The sequence below is a fragment of the Aulostomus chinensis genome, chromosome 20 (genome assembly GCF_037954235.1).
Source record: "Aulostomus chinensis isolate RoL2024-O1b breed Wild chromosome 20, RoL_Achi_v1.0, whole genome shotgun sequence".
Taxonomy (NCBI): Eukaryota; Metazoa; Chordata; class Actinopteri; order Syngnathiformes; family Aulostomidae; genus Aulostomus; species Aulostomus chinensis.
In genome coordinates, this window is record NC_141339.1 from 11,021,538 (window position 1) to 11,042,528 (window position 20,991).

A 20,991-nucleotide genomic window follows, 5' to 3' on the forward strand; every position below is an offset into this window, starting at 1 on the left:
TGAGCTAATGCTAATTAGCATGTTGAAGAGTGTGAGGTAATTCCTCTGGGCCCCAAAAACACCAAATTAGCATTACTATGCTAGCACTAGAACTACAGCTCTTATAAATCCTCCACATGATCAAATCTGTTGGAACCTTCATGTTTGATCTTGAACTTCACTAGATTGATAAACGTCCCGGCCTGTACACATGTAAGGGTTGAAGTTGACGGTCAGTCAGAGTGCCACCTATTGAGGACAGGATATGACATTCTTTACGCTGAGAGGTCATGTACTTAGTCTGTGGATCAGATCCCACTAAAATGTGGTCTGCCACCTCAAAACACCTTGGGGACAAACACCTGTGAACACACTCAGTTAAATACTCAGGCCCTGAGGTGGCGGCCAAGGTTGATGCTTTGCCATAAAAAATGATACTGTGATTACTCGTCCACACATCGTAGGAGCTGGTTCAAACTTCTTATGTTTGATCGACATTCCGCCCTGAACAAATCTAAGCGTTAATATTGTCTGTAACTCGGTACATCTTGTCCTCGAGACAACTGTAAACGACACGACACACTGCGATTAACAATATTATACCAGACGTGCGAACGTTAGTCATTTATTAAGTCATTTTGTCAACTCATGATATATTAATTTTATGAGTATATCAAAATGTGTTTTTTTTCAACTCCCCCAGTATGGCATCACAATAAAGCTGCAGTTTGTATCATCTGTGAGAGCAAAATTTAATCACAAGATAACTTGGTTCTAAAAGTGTATTACACACCTAAATGCATGGTTCCGGGGACGGGTGGAGCCGGGGGGTAAATCGAAAGAATGATCATTCACAAGCCTTACAACAAAACTCTCCATTACACACAAAATCGAACGATGCATGTTAAAACCAATTCAAATTCATTGTTGTAACATCTGGAGTTTTAAGAGTGCACGTAATCCACTAAACTGTCATCAGCAGACAAAACGTGCAGCTTCTCCACTAATGTGGCCTTAACATTCCCGTGAACTTTTCTGTATTAGTGGAACTAGTTGTGTCACTGCAGAAAACACAAAAAGCAGAAAAAAGAGGAAAACATATTGATGGAGTTGTGGCTGAATACAGAATGAGCAGGGCTTTGATACAGTATTTTGCAGAATGAGCTTGAAGTGGTATTTGAAAAACAGTTTGGTCTCACATGGGGCAGCTGTTAGCTACCGCTACATGGAACATCTGGTTGGTGATGCTTCTCTGTCAGCTTGCTCTCACTGGCTATTGTAGATTTGTACTCAGTATTCCCTTCCTGTTCCTTTCACACTGCAGGATTTCAAGATTTGTGATCAGGGAGACTCTGATCCAGTCGGGAACATCAAGATAATGTCAGTAAACTCCTCATTCCACAGAACCATTTGGGCAGATGATCCGGTCAGATCGACCTTGAATTGGGAACATCAGTCCTCTTGTCTGGAACCAGCATTATTATTACAGTACTGTTAGTAAAGAAGAAAGTTCTCATTTTTAAAAGTACAACTGTAGAATTCCAAACAATTTAGTGCCTCATATGGGGGGGTCCACCCTTATTGTAAGAAACAAGATAATCCCAACTTCCTTAGCGTGAAGCAAAGCTCTCAATTTTCTCACAATTTTGTTCCAGCCCTCTTCCATGACCACAAGCTTTTAGTAAAAGACAGTGAGAGTGTGATAATGGATATACAGTAGACAGCCGAGACAAGTCTGCTTCATAGGACAGCTGAGCATCGCTCCTGCGTGCTGCAGTGGCTCTTTTTCACCTCGATGTACCATTAGTTTTACTGCAATGAACAGACCAACTTGAGTTGGTTGGTATTTTTACTAATTGTAACTTTGAGAAGCTGTAACCCTCACATATTTGGCATTTTTGATATTAAAATAAGCCTAATTACTAATCTCAAGTCAAAACATTGGTAATTGCTAACTGATCAGTAACTTGCAGCAGAGCTTAACAACAATAATATCGTTGGTTTTGTGCGATTCCTAATATGAATTGAAGGGCTTTAAATTTAAAAGCCCCATGTATTACAAACAAAAATAGCCTGGCGGAGGAGTGTCTACATTTCTTCTCTAATAATGAAATACACATTCTTTAATATGATGTTACTTTCATGTAGGAAAAAGGTTGTACAGCTCAGACAAGAATTATCAATCTCACACTCTCTGTCTACTCATAAAACCTTTCAATAATGCAAGATGGGTGAAGTAAGTCTGGAATAAGGTATTAAAATTTATAGGAGAGTGTCTTGCAAAGGCTTTCTATTAGTCTTTTATGATTTGAAACAGAACATATACGAGGGTTTCTGCAAAACAATATTGAAAGTGCTGACTGCAGGGTGGATCCAACACTTTGTCAAACTAGGACCATGTCTGTGTGTTTTATGCTCAGTGTCATTTACAGTCAATACATGCACACCTCTGCAATAGAAATGAGAATGAATGGCAAAAAGCATAGGATACAAGATGTAACCCTTCAAGAGACCATGCCAAGGAGGCAGCATACTTTTGTTCTGATATTTCTGAAAGAACACTACAGATATTGATGCAGATAATTGGGACTGGAAGCTTGCCTAATATACTCTGAGCTCTTCATGTTAAACAGTCTGGCATTTTGCTTGCTGAGCTCATGGTTAAAAAAATAAACCAAAAACAAAACAAACTTCTCTCTCAATTATTCACGTGTTTAAAAAGTCAATAGTGTTGGTTTGCTTGTCCTTATTACTTCAGGACTATTATGTGTTTTGAATGGACATATTATCATCTGTACTATGTGTTGTTATGGTAATTAATCTTTCTCAGTTTTTGCTTGTTGCCGAATTAAGACATTTGTCCAATTGTATTTGTTCAGTAGCCCGTTTGAGATTCTTAAATATTCCATTTTTGGGAACGTAAGTGGTCCTGACTTGTTTTTTTTACCACCTGTTGCTTATTTCTGATGTGCGAAGCCTATTTGTGTAATCTTCCAGTAAATGTGAGAATACACCGGGTGCATCAATGCAGATCATTTTCTATTGTGAGTTAAGATGTACAGTTCCTCTTAAGTGGGATCCAGTGCTCATAAGTAAGTTTAACTGAAAGCCTAAGTGGTCTTTTGTTAGCTCCAAAACTAAACTTTCCTCTTTTCTTGACTTACTGGGAGCAGCCTGCTCTGTCTCAGTGGGCTCCTCTTCCGTCTTCTGAGGTGGACCCTTGATCTTATACAGCAAGGCCAGCAGGCGACCTTTTATCGAAGTATCCTGCTCTTCCTCTTCATCTTCAATTGGAATTCCTGCAAGGAGACACGCATTCCTGTCAAGACAACCTGGATTTCAACCATGCACGTTTTCATTGAACATCTGGACCAGTTTAAATGGTGTTTTTTTCTACTGCGAAGGAAGGAAAACATAAACATATCTTGGCTAAATCTAAAGCACGTAGCATGAACATCTTTGAGCTGTCATTAGCAGCACTTGTATGAGAAATGTGTTCATTAAGGCAGCAGCTGTACCACAGTGCAGCCGCAATTCTTCATGGAAGGCATTAAGTTCATCCTGGATCTCTTCAGGACAGGGGCAATCCTCGCCTGCGGTGAAATTTAACAGTATGTTGATCTGGAGGAGAGAGACGAACACAAAAATTTGTTTAGAAAGGATGAGGCAGGGGAGAGGAATACAAAAAAATGCTTTGGTAAGAGGGATGGAAAAGAGGAAGAAAGGATGATACAAGTCAATATGTATATTTAATAATAAGGTCTATTGTAGGTCACAAGCTCACTATAAAGAAGCGTAAATCTGAACGTCTGTTTCTCGCAGGGCTTTTTAATAAAACACAGGAGGAACAAACAGCAATCTGCCGCTGACCACTGCTGCTAGATCCCAGTGCAGCTGGAGGCTCGAGCTTATCTGTTCTGTGTTGTAACTCAGAGGAGCCGCAACATTTAGAACATGAGCATTCTGCAGTTGGGCAGCTCGTAACCTTGGTTTACTGTTTGAGATGCCGCTTTGTTGTGTGTGTACTCGGCACAAGACCAAGTAATCTGAACAGAAAAGAACTGAGAGGAACGTCTGGAGATACTGCGCAGGATGAGTAATGTTCTAGCCCCCTTCCCTCCCTACGTTGGCCCAGAGAGAGGAATGGCTGCTAATGAGGCCTGGTCATTAGGTACAACGATTGCAGCCTCCAGCAGGAAGATGCCATTATACACGTTGAGCTGGAAAACACTGACTGCAGGTGGTGGAAGTGAAATCTAGGGAATACAACCAATACTAAACCACAGCGTTATCATCATTTTGTTGATCTATAAAATTTATATAACAAATAGTAAAAAAAAAAAAAACAGTAGAGAGCAAGAACAATAACAAAAAACAAACATTTCAGAAAGAAAATGGAAGCAGCACAAGCTTTAATGTCTGTCAAATGATCATTTCAAGTATGAAAACTGGGAGACACCTCATTCATTATCTGTCCTATCGAAAGACAAAAGTCAGCTTGATAAGCGAGTGAGTGTTGAGCTGTTGTGAGTGTAGAGGGGAGGGGTTGAACTTGGTCTACAGGACAGAGGCTGGGGCACAAGGATGCTTTTCTGAGCCTGAACATGGCTCAGTGCAATCTCATCATGGCACCCGCCTGGTTTTTTTATGAGCACAAGTAATGATTAAGGATGTAATCGTAGTGATGTTCTGGGTCACGACTGATAAAGATTTGGTCAATGGCAAATAGTTTTTGCCCAAAACTTTATTTGCTTGTGTTTTTTTTTTTTTAACCTTTATTCCCCCTTTTATTCCAAGGGGGAAAAGGTCTATCTTCTACCTTTCTGAAACAATGTTTAACGTAACATTTCACAAAGGATAAACATTGGCCATAGTTATCTGTGAATGCTGTCTTATCTACCAATAGGCTGTTGCTGGTCAACAGTTATTATCGGCCTATACTGATACATTAGTGCATCCCTGGTTGTGCAACACCTTTGTAAAAACAATCCCAGAATGCAATGTAGGAGTCACTGATTTATAAGAGATGACATGTATCTTGTTAGAGAAACATTAGCAGCATGAGTTCAGGCTCAGCAGATTTTTGACAGTAAAACCTAAAATGCACACCTGTGGGTGACTTCTTGTGGACCTACCTGCTCTTGTGGCGGTGAGCGAAACTCTTTGGTTTTCTTGGCAGTGACGGCAGCAGACATGTTGAGTGCCTGCATGAGCTCATTGTAGCGGAACTTCTGGTTGTACTGCAGCTTGGACACAAAGTTGTCTGAGAATGAGACGATGGCCTCGATGCGGTGCTTGAGCTCGCAGTCACAGAAGTAGTGCAGCAGCTCGCACATCTGCCGAGGAGAGTTGGAAGAAGATTCAGCAGGGATTTGTGTCTCCAACCGTGTCTGTATTCTTGGATGTGGTTTTTGAACTATCTCCATCATACATGGATTCAAGGTTATTTAGTTTTAATGTTCAATAAGTTTTTTGTCACTGAAAGGAATATTCATGCCCAAATATTGCAATTTTATTTGCACTCAGTCTTTTCTCTGTTAGACAGAGATCATAAAAGCACTGAAATGAGGAATACCAAATTAAATGCAACTTAAAACTCTGCCAGGTAACTACCTTCAAACTTACTTAATCACTACAGCATGCAGGTTTTCATGAGCATTTTCATCACCTGGCGTTTGACAGACTCAGGCAAAGACTTCTCCAGCAGACCTTTCACCAGTGGTTTACTCTCCTTGGTCTCTTCCTCCCCCGCCTCCACGGCCTTCTCCTCATTCTTGCTCACCTCCTCCTTCTCCCCACCAGCAGCCAGTTCCTCCCCCTTTGTCTCCTCAGAATCCTTGGGTTCCCCAAACACATTGGGGTCAATCAGGAGCAGAATCAGTCTCACCTCCTCGCTGGTTAGGACTCCCATGATTAATAGTGTTCCAATCAGCTTGAGGATTGGGACAAATTGGTACTCGACACTTCCGCCTACTGGATCTCTAATATGGGTGCCCCCGCCCTGCACAGCCTCTGTAAGCATGCTGATGGCTTTCTCTTTCAGGATGCCCAGGGGTATCTGGGGGCTGTGGAGATACTGCTGGCGCTTTGTGTTGATGATGCAGACAGGGGAGAAATTGACTCGAGGTGTCAAGGAGGTGCTCCGACCCACACCAGGCAGTGAATGACGTTTGGACTCGTCAGGGAACAGCTTGATGGAGCGTGTCTCATCTGTCACAGGGATGATGAATTCATTGTTCATCATTAGCCGAGCCTCCTTCGCTGTCTCTAGATGGATGCTGAGGATGAGAGCGAGAATCAGTCAAATCTCTGTTTAAGTCTGACAGTGTTTGACGTTACACTAATCAGTAGGGCATTCTTCTGTTTTCTGGGTTAGAAATTAATCTCTCCAGTGTTTTACAAATGAGCTGTGTCACTGCACCAAATCCTCATAATATATTTGTTGGACGATGTTAATGAATATGTTGTTGTTGTTAATGAATGCCTTTATGCTGCCCTGCCTAGTTATCAAAACTGACTGTTTCCCCACCCACATGGAGTTGAACACATTGACTACATTCATCATTTATCTAAACCGTATCTGTCTGTGGTTACATAAAAACCCAACATTTTAGTGAGATACAGGTACATCCATCCTCCCCATTGCCCGACAAAAGGATGGATACATTTCTCTCCTTGGTGTGTGCATTAGGCAGGTGAGAACCATAAAGTCTGACTGACCGCTAATTAGCTTAGCACAATGACTAATAGTGGATGGGAAGTGTGACCGTACCTCAGTCAAAAGTCATCAAATACACTTTCTTCCAAACTAGTCTTTGTCTGCATCAGGATAACAATTGCCATGAAATAACAATTTTGAAGTGAGTTTCTGTGGGTCTCAGTCCCCTAAAGCAGCACAGAGGAGAGAAGGGTATCTATCTTCTTGCCTGAATCTGGAGATAATGGGCGATAAGCGTTTTCAAAAAAAGTTTATTCGTCGCTTTAAGAGGAAAATCTGTTTTGACATTATGTTTAGACAGACTGCACTGGTACAATAGGTATCTGTGGAACAATAAAAGTAAAGTGGAGGCATTGCAAATATTGACATCACAAACTGACTTGTTACTAGGGCAACAGTTGAAATTAAGCAGAAATAATCAAAGTTTTAAAAATACAATTGAAAAAAACACTACATAATCATGTTAAATTTCAAGCAAGCAAACCTCATGAGGACACTGTAGAAGCCCTCTCTCAACATGCCAGAGAGGTACTGGTTGTCGATGGTGTAGAGGAGCTGTGATTGGTCTAAATGGCTGCAGAGGGCATGAGCAACACGAGTGTTTCCCAGGGCACAAAGGGCACAGTACAGCTTGAGTGTGTGGTAGTGGAACTTCCTCAGGTCGTCATGCTCAGATAACTCCAGGATATCCAAACACCTACAAAAAGAAAGGGTATTCTTTTTAATTAACAGAGTGAAGAATTGGTTTCCCACAGTGGTGCAGTGGTCAGCACTGTCACCTCACATCAAGAAGGTTCTGGGTTCGAGTCCCGGCTCCAGCACAGGATCTTCCTGTGTGGAGTCTCCATGTTCTCCCTGTTCCTGTGTGGGTTCTCTCTGGTACTCCAGCTTCCTCCCACAGTCCAAAGACATCAAGAGGGGACAAGGCTGATTGATACTCTATATTGACCGTAGGTGTGAATGTGAGTGTGAATGGTTGTCTGTCTATCTATATGTGTTGGCCCTGTGACAGACAGCTGGGATAGGCTCCAGCCCCCCCCCCCCCCCCCCCCCCAACAGACAATGGATGGATGGAATTGTTTTCCTTTCTGTAATGTGCACAGGACTTAAAAAACACCAATGGATCCTGTCTTTACATTTTTAAAGACAATGTAAATAAAACACGTGTTGAGGGTCGAACTTGTCAAATGGTCCAACTTAGAGTGAGTTGATATGTTACAGCCCTCCAATCTATCTTCTAGTTGCACACCTGTTCTCTTCTGGGATATGCACAGCCATCATCTGCAGTGGTTCCAGACACTGAACCACCCAGCCATGCCTCTCGCTGACTCGAGCAGTCTCCACATTGAGAAAGGTGTTTGGCATGCGGCTCCACAGCACAGCCATGATGGTCTGCACGTCCAGTTTTGGTGGGCACTGAGGCACTGGGTTCTTGTGCTCGCTCTTAAATATGGCAGAGGAGAGGGGCATGGCATCCTGGGAACAGAGGGAGGAAAATAAGGAGGAGGACAAGTAATGTATTCATTTAATGAAAACTAACTTATCCATCCTACTTCCTGATTAAATACTTGCTGCAGTTAGCACTTGGGTTTAAATAGCCCCTCTGAGTGATGTAAATATGTGGTGCAGTGAGGCTTGGACTAAAATAATGAAGAGTTTAACTTCATTAACATTCAATTCACAATCATTGTCTTATCCAGTTGACAATTTGTGCACACACCCTTAGAGTTATATGTGCTTGAATGAATAACATCCTAATACTGGGCCTAGTTAAGTTACAAATAGTTCACATGGCAGACGAAGTTCAAATAATTTACTATAATTATTGCCTTGCAGTTGCTCAGACTCTTGTAAGATACCTTATGTAGTGCAGAATTTACAGGAATTTAACAAAAGATTTTAATTATTATTACCTCAGGGTGTTAGTGACATGGCATTGAGTAACATCGCTTCATTGATGTGTGCTTTTAGACATTCATGTGAATTTTTTTCATAATTAGCAAGTGAATTCTCGAGTTATGGACAGCTTGAAAACATAATGCGGTTACAGCAGCTGCTGAAGAGTAATTAGAGGGAGCACGGTGAGCACATACCTGTCCCCAGGCCTACTCAGCTTAATCTAGTGTAAAGTTTGGGTGGCGCACCAGGACACACGTTTAGGCTACTTTATATTGTATATGATGTAAATCAAATCTAGTTCTTTCATATTAGGATTACCCCTTGGTAACTCTATGCCTAAAATACAATACATCAAATATATAAAGTTTGCAAAATATCAGACCATGTCAAGTTTGGTTCAAACGGTTTCGCATTTTATGGCAAAATATTAAAAATGTCAAAAGTTACATAGTTAAAAGAAATTCTCCGGCTTTAACGTAATAAGTTATAAGTGTTTCTGATGAACGTTTGAGATGAATTGGGACAACTGACAAGGTGGAGTACTTCAAAGTGTAAAAAAGGTCATTTCCTGCTGCCACCAGGTAGCGCTGTGACTAATCTGCCCCTAAGGATAATGAGTTTGTCTACCCTTTCAACCCTCCACCAAGTTTGCTGACAGTTGGCCTCTTAGTCCTTTATATCTGCTGATCAGTGTATGAAGCTGAACACAGAGCAGTGAAGCTCCTCCCACTGGTTTTCAATGTCGTCAAAAATAATAGTTAGTGACATATGGCTCTGACGTTCGATAAATAGTGTGTAAAATAATATCTTCCGGTAACAGCAAGGTCCTCTGCTATACATGACATCATATTTAAGCACTGCTACCTGTTAGATACAAACCTTGACCTTAACAAATTCAAACTGGAAGAGGTTCGCGCTGGTGGGCCGCACGAATACAGCAGGGAACAACTTGGTATTCGGCTCCACCTGAGAAGACAATAGACAGCATATTAACTCAGCCAAACATATGACCATTCTGGATGTTTTATTAACGCTCCATTATACGAACACATTGTTTGGACGAGACTGATCTGTCCTGCGCTAAAACCCCTTGGAGAAATCCCAAATTATAATTGCAGCCCTGTGATCTTCTCATTATATCATCTACTCCGGTGGCAACTCGTCAGCATTTTTCTCATCAGCTCTGATACAGTAAGAGAACAAGTCGCGTTTCATCAGTGTAAAAGGCTTGATTCTCTAAGGATTCCTAGAATTAGGAACGCCAATTCAACATTAAAGTAAGCCGTGAGGAGTTGGGGAGAAAATAGACGGATGGTAATAAAAGGATAAAGAGGCCACTAAGGTGAAGATTTACTGAGTAGTTGTCTGTCTTATTTACCACTGTAGTATTAAAAAAGGTGAGATTCCTGCTGTATCATGTCTTAACTTCGTGTCTGTGGGTCTAATTTATTGCAATGCATTTTATTTTTACCTAAAGAGAAGACAAATCGTTTCTGTGCAAATTATAGGCACTACAAGGTATTGCAGAGATGACACATTTTTGTTGGTCAACCCAGCAGCAAGCATCGCCATGGGTTCTGTCAACCAAATGCCAACAGGACTTTTACGCTGGATTTTCCATCATTCCCCAAAAGAAACCTTGTGTCACACAAAGGTTTATGCGAAGAACATGTTTTGTTTTGCATGATCTTCACAAATAAACACTGCCTTCATGATTTGAAGCATAAATCCAATCGTTAGAAGTACAAAGCTAACATTATGCTATGTATTCTACAGACACACGAATTCAACGTCCACAATTAGCTTTGTGCTTTGACAGTTTTCAGCGTGATGCCATTTAATATCTGTGACAACCTCTAAAGTTTGCCATTTTGAGACACAAATCTTCTTTGAAAGTCAAGTGCAGTATTTCCTGCCGTTTTGCTGTGGAACTATGACTCTCAAACTGGGGTGCGTCCACCCCAAAGGGCCTGCACAGCTATGTCTGTGGATATGCCAAAGAAATCTATTGTATCCTTGAAATCCTCAATCAAAAATAACCTGCAGTCTATGAAGATTCACTCCTGTTCTTCCCTGACTGGCTCTGACCCAGGCAGATGTTGATTCAAAGTAGGGCCATGGACAGGTCTTCTGAGGACGTGCACCTTGTAGGTCAATGAAAAGCTCCTCCTCCGGTTTCAGAAAATTGAGACCCTTTCAGACCACATATCTTCCTAAAGTATGGGTAGATGTTTGAAACTGCAGTGTAACAGCCAAAAACTGAGCCTCGACATTGAATCCATCTACATGAGACCTTCCAGCACTGAATCTCACAGAGCAAACATTAATGGCAGCGGTGCTGGAGCCATGTGTGGAGGATGTGGAGGACATACGGTTGAAAGTAGAATGTTTCAGGAGGTAAAAGATCTAAAGAAAAGTTTGAGACCAAGTATAGAGCAACACTTTAAAATATGCTAAACCAGTGTGAGCCACAGACCTCATTTCAGGCATATAACCAAAACCCATTCAAAAATCTCATAGGGCTTATTCATGTATCATTCCCGAAACCACAACGATTTAAACAGAAACACTCAGCTCTAAATTTCTAAACCTAATAGTTATGGAGCTGGTGCTTGCAAGTCATAGCCTGCTTTTCAGATGAGAACACTAGAAAAAGCCTGCAGTGCTCTATATTTACCCCATGGGAGTGAAATAATGACGTTTACACTCCTGTTCATAAACAAGACTGTCCTTATGCCTCACGTCTTATTTACCTGATATGTTGTGGGGAGCTCTTTACCGTTGGCTGTGAAAGTGAGGAGGCCAGTGGCCAGGTCAATCAGACAGCCGATCTCCATGTCAGAGTTGGAGTGGCCGGAGGGTGAAGGACCGACGGCGTCTGCTCCACACACCATGTAGCAGTTACTCCTCTGGACACTGCAGCAGAATGAGAGCAGAAAATGAGCTCAGCCTGCAGACGTCGAGGGCAATGAACATCAGGAAGACAGCACAAATGAGATAAACTCCCAGATCTTTTGTTTTTCACTGTGCACCATATTCATTGAACTGTCTTGACTCTTGTCTCATTATTATTCATTCTATTACGCACAGAAACGCTCGCCCTGCCCTGAATGCTGATGGAGGATAAAAGTGGTGTTAAAGATAACGGTCGCTCAGCTGTGATAGGGACATTTCAACACTAATTCAACAACGGTAGAAGCATGTCAAGAAGACCGTTGATCTTTTAATAGAGCCGAGGCTCTAAAAATCTGCAGCAGATATCAGTGTTTAGGAAGGAATCATTTTATCAAACTAGATTGGCAGTTTAACATTTATGATGCAAAATGTGTCAACAATATTTGCAACATTCTGGAATGATTAAAACAATACATGATACTTTTCTCACAAATACATTTCCCCTTCTTTATGACTCTAGAATGGAGAAAGATAATAATAATAATGGAGACAGCTAACAACAGCTACAGCAACAAAACAAGAGCAAAACTCCTCAAAATCCTCATCTACAACTCTCAACTACATCATCTGGTCCAACCCATGTCCTCTTTATCCAGCCTCATGCTCAGTGATCCACAAACACTTAAGAGTTGTTTTTTTAGCTCAAATCAAACACTTCCAGTTAGGCTCTCGTTCATTGTGACCAGCTGATACATTTAACTGGACAACTTCATTTGTGGTCATTCAAAATAGCCAAAACTTTTGGGCAGTTTGGCTGTTATGTTGCTGTAGCTGTTGTTAGCCTTCAGTCTTCAATAGCCTCAAGGCTACCGCCAAGGTACGTAAATATAGGTGGCTGGCTCCTTTACATTCTGAGAGTCACAAAGAAGTGATGCAGAATGGAAATATGTCTTCAAGTTCAAGAGATATTTATGATAACTTAGAGAGAATTTTTTTTGTTTTTTGTTTTTTGGTCAGGCATCGCTTTAAGTGACAGAACATAGTGGGCTCAATAGACGAGGACCTGCTCCTGGTGTGGATATGAAGAACTCAGTCAAGTAAGACACTACAGTTTGTTCCAGATGATCATAAGCTAATGGAATAATGTCATAATAGTTAATACTACATTCTGTTTCTGCCGATGGATCTTTGGTCCTTTAAATCGTGTTTTGAAAAACTTTTCCTTCTCTTGCAATTGTATGGGTTCTTACAAAACACATTTGGTATTTTTTTCACACCACTATAAAATTCCCATTGATACTTTTTTCAGCATAAAACAATTTCTTGCAATAACCATCATCATCCAACTGTAATGAATGTTAATGAAGCTTCCTTTGAACTTGGCCTGAAGCATGTTAATAATGAGAGTAGTGTTGCACAGCAAAAGAAAAGCACAGAGACTGAGAAGTCTTAAAAAAAGACAAAAGTAGCAGGAGATCCCCACATTGTGCAGTACTTGGTGGGTCTGTGCATAACAAGATTAGCAATGTGGTCCTTCAGCAATCTTGTATGATCTTCTCTAAACTTCAGTAATGTGGCACATTTTTAAAATGACTGTTGCATCTTGTTCTTTTCAGAAGAATAATAATGATCTGATGCACCCTGCCAGCAAATCATACCTCCGAGTGTCATAATATCCCATAAATCCCACACAATAATAAAGTAAGGATCTTGCCTCTCATGAACCCGGCCCCGCTCATCTCCCAAGGTGACAGTGACTGTCCGCATCCTGCTGAGGCTGAAGTTCCTGCAGTAGTAATGATAGTCTGGTGTGACCCAGCCCACCCACACGGATGCAGGGTCCTGTCCAGCAAACACTCTCACCGAGTGGTAGTACTGCCGTGAAAACACACACTAGCAGCAGTTATTCTTACTGAACCGAAGGCAGCCACTCATCATCATATTTTTCCATGTATATCTTTGAGAATGTGGATTAATTTACCGTTGTGATGCTTCCATAGTCAACAGTTCCATCTTCTTTAGGAGGATGGCTGCGGAGTGAAATTTATTTCTGTTACCCGACAGACCAAAGCCACACAAATTAAGACAAATTGATCAGATTAATCAATCTGACTTTGCCAATGGAAAAGTCCTCTCTGTAAGAAAAAGTGTTTCAATGCAGCAATATTATCCGACCTGAGTTTGAGTGACTCGTCCAGTATCATGTCTGCGGAGTATAACTCCACAGGCATGCTCAGTCTACAGTAGACCATGTCATTGTTGCTGTTCTGGGTGCCAAATGTCTTGTGGGTGACCTTGAGGCAGGGGGGGCTATCTATGGTTCCGTCAATCCTTGTCACCTGAAGAGATCAGATGAAGAAATCTGGATGAGGGAATCAAAACTCAAATATATAAACGTCAGCGTTTACATCAACAGCTACTTCGTTTGTTGCCTGTGACATTGCATACTCACGGTACACTTTTAATTGAACAGATTGAGGGTTTTTGTGTTTTGTTTTGGGGTTTTTTGCTATTCCGTAAAACTACAACTTGACAACAGCATACTCCTACTTGGTGTACAGGACTACATGACGGAATGTTGAGTTCTATTCCTGGTAACTAGAATTCAGCACATTTTTTGGGGTACTTCACATTCTCTATAGCAACAAAAAAATGTAATTGCAGTTGTACAAAAGTAAACTCCAAGTTCTCAGTTCCGAAAATTGCTGCAAATGTTTCCATGTCCAAATTTACATCACCTATTACAACACGTAACTTAATTTTTTCAGCTCAGTGCTGCTCCAATGGTGTGTTGAACTTTGACAGTTTACAGGGGTTACATCACTTGATTTCTCACTCATTCAGGGATAGTCAAGTTTTGCACCAATTAAAGTAAAGTGAATCAGTGCTCTGTAGTGACGATTTAACTTGGTCTGAACTGATATAGAGTTCATTAGCTGAGTGCAGTTCATACTGTATTGGGCGTGAATTCTATATTCAATATTTTAAGTGCATACCAAGGCAAATTTTTTCAAAATTAAGATGCGTCTTGGCCACGTTTAAAAGTTTTGCTGCCAAGTGTGAAGGCTTCTTTTTCAAATTATCAAGTATTGTGAAAATTTGGCAGGTGTTTTTTGCATATTCCTGACAAGAGACAGTAAGGCACGCGAATGGACGAATACATGGGTTTCATTGATTAATCCATTAATTTTACCTCAATATGGACGTGATCCTCAGGTATGTTGACGAAGGTGGGCAGGCGCTTGCTGAACCACATGGTGATCTCTCGGTTCATGTTGACCGCAAAGGGCTCAAAGCCCTCCTGGAGACCACACATGGTGTAGTACTTGAAAGTGCTGGCATCCTTGCCCAGGTTCATTCGTCCAATCTGAGACATGCCCATGCTGCAGACAGGGATAAAACCTGGAGGAGGGGTAAGGAACTCCAGTGGGTTTGCCAGTTAGTGAGAAAGGAACAAAAAGGTTTTCTGAAGCATTGGCCAGTCATCAGTATGTTAGAGGCTTCTTCTCTGCAGAAAATTTGGGAAAAGCTTCTTTGCTTTTTAAATCATAGAGTCACTCAGATGTTACTCTATTGCTAACAATGGGGTCTGTCAATCTGTCCACAAAGGTTACATCTTATTAGTCTGGCAGGTTTAGAGCACGGAGAAAAAAAGCAAAACCAGATAGGATCGTCAATCTGGGAAAAACAATCCTTGACAGCCTAACTGGAGCCTCGTGAACTGTTTCTGTCAAAGTTAGCAAAATCTATGACATATAAACTGTTTACCTGTTTGATTCTTTGTGACTTTCTCTCTAGTCTCTCTTAAAACTGACTTCATTGAAATGCAGTGCCATTAGCATGTTGTTCTGTTATTTATTTATACCTCATTCTAACTGCCAAACAAAGTCTGGAGAGGAGACACACACACAGAATAAATTGAATAAATTACAGACTTTGTACTCAAGTTCACTGAAGTGTGGAGCCCTCACCATCCTCTTCCTCAAAGTCAGCGAAGCAAAGCTCTGAACCCTTGTTGGTGATCAGGAGCTCGCCGTTCAGAGTGAAAATCATGGATTTGTCCTCCATGTTGATCATGCAACCGACCACGTCACCCTTTTTCCACGGATGACCGAAGTAGCGGCTTCCTGCGTGCAGACGTCGACCCTTCAAATATCAAACAAAGATTTGTATACTCAAAGTCATTTTCAAACAGACCTCAGATGCAACTTGTCTTAAAATAATTCCCAAAGACCAAACACAAACACTGTTAAGCACAGAAGTACAATATCTCCTGACAAAGTTGCTTTTACCCTGTATCCATCAAAGACGAAGGCTTGATCGTCTGTTCCCAGTTCCACATCAGGTCTGCAGCCAGGCCTGGCCCAGCCAACCCTCATATCCCCTCCACTCAGGACCTCAAACTCAAAATACCACTTTCCTGTTTTAACAGCGTATGTTTGCTCCACACGGAAGAAGCGGATTGTCTCGATACTCTGATCATCCACCACGTGGACGGCTAGGACGAGGGACAATAACAACTGTCAGTGATACCAGCAGGACAGGTAGCTATTATTAGCAGCCTTTTCTAGAATCAGTACAAATTCAAGTGTTCTCTGGCAGGTGATGAATCTGTTGTTGCCTGTCAATTTGACATTTGACAGGCAACAATAGATTTTGAGTCAAAAAAGTTTTCCCAGCTTTTTTATTCTGATTATTAGCTTTTCAGAATACTCGTGGGAGATGAATATACTTTTAGCACCATTTGCACATTTTTAGAATGTATATCATGTGAGGTCACAAGCAGCAGAATCAGTTACCCTCCTGGTCCGGGGGGTCAATGTCATATCCATATCCAACCATTGTTCTGATGGCTTCTCTCAAACTGTCTCTGTTTGACTTCTTAGTGCGCTCATCAAGTAAAACATATGGCACCAGGCGAGGATTACGCCGGCTCTTCAGATCCTGAAACAAACACAGAAATTTATGTGTGCAAGAATACGGACAAGTGTATGCAATCATTCCAATCTTAAGATCAGACCATTAGGCCATCCGTGGATGTGCACGAACATTTTGAGGTCATCTTGTACTTGAACCTTAGTTAGCTGGCTAATAGTGAAGAACAGGGTTGCCCGCAGCCTGACCTGCAGGGGCAGGCGGTTTCAGGTTGACTGTTTAGAGAACGTAACAGCTTCTAAGGTTGTGTGGGGTGGACTGGCTCTAATAAAAGATCAGGTGGATGCAGGTCTTAAAAAACACCTGGGCACCATGAATGGCTACATGAGCTACATTGTCTCATAATGTGGACTTGAACAAACATTTCTATGAGAAAGTCATAGCCAGCTCACCAAAATTGGTTTACGTCATGTTGATTGCTTATTACTCAACGTGGTGCAAACATGACAAGCTTTGCACTGCGTGTGGATTTATATCATCAGAAAAGTGAAACATATTTCTATTGCATTCACCACTGTTCATTATTTTAACTTCAAAACACCATCAGTTTACACGACCACAAGAAAGATTTGTAATAGGACATCTATGCTTTTGAGAAGCCAAAGATGAATTAATATTTGTTGATTTTACGTGGTCCTACTTCCAAAAATTATGGGTTACTAGCGTTTATGCAGCCACAATGGCAAAAAAATGTTTCCCTCTGAAGGGCAGAGCTGCCAAAGCAGGCAACTAGGCTGTTGCTCAGGCAACTTTGGCCCCACCCCGCCTTGTGTACAACCTTGATGCTAGCTGTAATCCTCTAAGAGGAATTCATCTCCGGGAAGAACACTCATTTTTACCTGCTGGATGCCGTAGGTCCATCCTTGTTTAATTCTATCTTTGGCCCACACGTTGTGTGCATTCTCAGCCAATTTATCAACTAGAACCTCCTGACCTGCAGTCAGTTTTACATCAGAGAGGTCTAGTGGCGCAGGCTTATATCCATTAGACATCATGTAGCTGGAGGCAAAAAACACAGAATTGTAGGAACATAATAAACAGGGAAATACCATTAAACACATCATGTATTTTTGTGTAGATATTCAATAAATAAGACAAAAAAAACTGAGCTTACTCTTTAGGAAGTTTGATTCTCTTCAGATCATCTTCAGCGTGAACGTTGACCTGAGCAACATGGCATCCAAGTGCCAGGAGGGTTCTGAGAATGACACAAAGAGAGCAACACTGTTACACTGGGTGAAATGAAAATGTCTCTGCCTTACATCAGCAGAGTCCAGTGACACTTTTGACAGAGCTCATTCAACGATGATAGACCTGGCCCGATCAATGCTAATGAACTGCTCATAGTAGTCGTATCCATGGCAGCAGAGTTCTCTACAGGATGTAATTGATAAATTGCAAATCTGATTGAAGCTTCTGGTAACAGGCAGTCACTTATTGAGCCAAACTAAATGTTGTTGGTTTTTTTTAATAGCAAGATGACTCAGTAGTTTGCTCAAATGAGCTCAGGATCTAAGATTTCTTCAGAATCAATATTGGAATTTGCTCAGGAGACGCGAGTCATTACAGACACAGCCACCTTAATCTTGGCCCTAATCGGCTCTTGCACAGCATTCAGCAGACAGCAGCAGCAATTCCATGAATAGGTAATTGGATTATTTAGCAAACTGCCCGGGCCTTACTTCAGTGTTTCACTAGACATCTGCAGGTTGTAGTTCCTTTCTGTTTCAGGCAGCTTGGTGAAATCCACAAGGCAAGGGTGCTGCCTCTTGTTGTCATCGCGAACCTGAGAAGAATAATAGCTCATCTTACAAGAACAAATAAAGATGGATTTAGGTTTTGGTTAATGAGGCTGTTCATCCCTACTGCAACAGATGGAAGACACCTAAAACTGGAGCACCTTGAAGAGCACATACGTTTGCCAAGGAAATCTGAGCCAAACCCAAGGTGAAAATATGAATATTTTTGCTAAGTTCAAATCTTCCCCATGACTGAAGGAATTCTTCTCATAATTTGACATAATGAGTATATTCAGCCAAAACTATGGAGGTCACAGTCACCTTGATGTTTAATTGTTAAATATTAATCAGATCATGTCAGCGTCCAAGAGATGAGATGGAATGACAACCCCAGAACATTATTTTCCTGCACCGGCTAGTGGCCCAGATGCCTTCAAGCATCCCAAAGGAAAACAGGACAAAATGTGGCTCAGGATTCACAAAACAAGAACTGTACACCCAAATTTATCTGCAGTGCATGCTGCCTGATGCATTGAAATCCTCTGGTGTGGAAATTGTAATGAAGTACAGACAAGCCTGAATCAGTCCTGAAAAGAAGAGAGAGAAGCAGTGGCATGAGGCTCAGTTAAGTGAGTCGACTGCCTCCAGACTTGTGATAAGACGCTGCTCCTACTGGCTCGTTCTCTGACAAAGCACTATGTTGTGTTTACAAAGGTTAAACAGGACCCAGGTGCACAAACGCTGCGTCTACCTTGGATTCACTTGGAGTCACTTTGAAGCTTATTGAAGCTTGTTACAGCCAAATCAAATACCAAGCATCTGTTTGGCCCCAAATTATGTCCTTTATGAACTTTAAATCTATGCTGCACCCTGGAGTGGAGCTTTCACCCTGACTTCATTCATAAGGGTGTCATACTCTTGGAAGGTGAGACAATAATTACACTGGTTAAATGTCCACTGTGAAAACAGCCAAGGAGGAGGATGACTCTGTGATAACGATATAGTTCAAAAAAGGCATTGTGTGTGTGTGTGTGTGTGTGTGTGTGTGTGTGATCAGACTTATAACAGGCTGCCAGTGCTGCAGTGAACAGGGAGTGTGACTGACACTAAAAGATGTGATGCTGATGCAAATTGAGAGCCAAGGCAGGAGGAAAAAAATTTGGTGAGTTTTTGAGCTTGTTTAGGGGGTCAAATTAATGTTCAAAGTGGTGGAATAATAAAGAACACAAAGAATAAGAAAAAAGAAAGAAACAAACATAAAAAAAAAAATAGGTCTTCGCCCTGAAGCCTTGCTTCGGGCTCAAGCCCTAAAAAGGGTTTCAAATGTACTGGGAGCTAACCAACATTTGTCACTTTGTCTCAAACTACATGTCGAGGTTTCAAAACGGCTAATATGCAGTGTCATATCAAGCACTGAAGCATAAAAATAACAGTATCAAAGTGTATCTTAAAATTGGGTTTCCTTCCTTTGAAGTGTCTAAATTCCAAATTGCAATTTTAGGTAGTATTGTTGTTGTTGTTTTTTGTATTGACACTGTGTCTTATTTCAGAAATGTCCACTCATTTGCTCCATTTTTTCCAAGGTATGGAATGGTTGAACAGTTTTGTTGTTTTTTTAACAGTGTTAAATGCAAGAGGACCAAGTTTACTAAAAGTGATATTTTACTTTGCCTCCATAAAAGTGACATCCGTGGGCCAGAGGCTTTACATTTCAAGATGTCGGTGTCTGTATATCCGTTTTTTTGTGAGTGTCATATCACATGAGCCCCTTTGTGGGATTTCTTTAAATCGGGCACATATCCACAGGGACTCAATGATGAATTGAAAAGATTTTTGAGGTCAAAGGTCAAGCTTGCTATATCAGGAAGGGGAATTTCCTTACACACTTTCATCTCATGGCATCAGAAGATGGACTGAAGAGATTTTGGTAGTCAGAGGTCAAGGTCACAGTCACCACACATGATCACTACATCTCAGGATTGCAACAAAATTGCCTGAAGCAACCACTGGGATTCAAAGTTGAACTGAAAAAAACTGTCTGGTCAAATCTCAGAGAAAAGCAGACTTCATGGAGGCATACAACTGCAATGTAATTTTTCCTATTTTCCAGCTTCTGTTCTTTTCAATTGTGTCATCTCTCAGATATTAATACTTTATCTCAAGCTTTATTTAAGGTATCTCGATTAGGGGTATTTTATGAATTTATTAGAAACTACAAAAGAAACAGGAAATGAGGAAAGACAGAGGGGGGGACATGAACAAAGGGTGTCTCACTTTTATTGCCAAAGTCTTTGATTTAGTACATTTCTTTTTAAACAGGCTTCTTCTGTAGCTGTAAGTTATTTAAACAGATATCACACCAGTATACCAGCAGCGGATACACATGCAGAGTTCAAGAGGAGTGCGACATTGGAGTTAACAAGCTTTTTACTAGGCATGGCTAAAGCTGACCTTTTCTGTTCATGAATGTGATGACGAAAGTTTACCTTGCCGTAGGTCCAGCCCAGTTCAATCTTGTTCATCCCCCACAGTTCATGGATGTTTTCTGCCAGTTTGTCCCGGATATTGTCCATATGAGGGGGAAGAACAATCTGCAGAGATTATCATAAATTTATCATATAACAGACCACCTTTAGTGTGTAATGGCTGTACAGCTCTGGTTAAGGCTTTCTGTCCTGCTCTTGACCTGAACCTTCTGCAAGAGACCCTGAGAGCAATAGTGTGCTGGGAATAGGGGGTCATCCGTCATCTTGATTGCTTATGAAAGTGTGTGTGTGTGTGTGTGTGTGTGTGTGTGTGTGTGTGTGTGTGTGTGTGTGTGTGTGT

At 41.3% G+C, this 20,991-nt stretch overlaps 1 protein-coding gene across 3 annotated transcripts in view; it reads right to left on the reverse strand.

Annotated features, from left to right (window-relative positions):
* The window catches only part of ryr3 (ryanodine receptor 3), a 117,101-nt gene that overhangs the window by 62,792 nt on the left and 33,318 nt on the right, over window positions 1-20,991 (reverse strand). For 2 of the 3 annotated variants that reach the window (XM_086190243.1, XM_086190244.1), the window contains exons 20-38: window positions 20,652-20,756; window positions 18,109-18,212; window positions 17,541-17,624; window positions 17,266-17,425; window positions 16,291-16,435; window positions 15,784-15,989; window positions 15,463-15,637; window positions 14,685-14,893; window positions 13,667-13,830; window positions 13,473-13,521; window positions 13,206-13,366; window positions 11,350-11,512; window positions 9,476-9,562; window positions 7,947-8,173; window positions 7,182-7,394; window positions 5,648-6,257; window positions 5,115-5,315; window positions 3,498-3,600; window positions 3,144-3,278 (exon numbers count right to left, since the gene is read on the reverse strand). In XM_086190243.1, the coding sequence (XP_086046369.1) occupies window positions 3,144-3,278; window positions 3,498-3,600; window positions 5,115-5,315; window positions 5,648-6,257; window positions 7,182-7,394; window positions 7,947-8,173; window positions 9,476-9,562; window positions 11,350-11,512; window positions 13,206-13,366; window positions 13,473-13,521; window positions 13,667-13,830; window positions 14,685-14,893; window positions 15,463-15,637; window positions 15,784-15,989; window positions 16,291-16,435; window positions 17,266-17,425; window positions 17,541-17,624; window positions 18,109-18,212; window positions 20,652-20,756 (3,301 nt within the window). Of the gene's footprint in view, window positions 1-3,143; window positions 3,279-3,497; window positions 3,601-5,114; window positions 5,316-5,647; window positions 6,258-7,181; window positions 7,395-7,946; window positions 8,174-9,475; window positions 9,563-11,349; window positions 11,513-13,205; window positions 13,381-13,472; window positions 13,522-13,666; window positions 13,831-14,684; window positions 14,894-15,462; window positions 15,638-15,783; window positions 15,990-16,290; window positions 16,436-17,265; window positions 17,426-17,540; window positions 17,625-18,108; window positions 18,213-20,651; window positions 20,757-20,991 lie in introns of those variants that run through there. The other variant, XM_086190245.1, reaches the window with a different exon arrangement.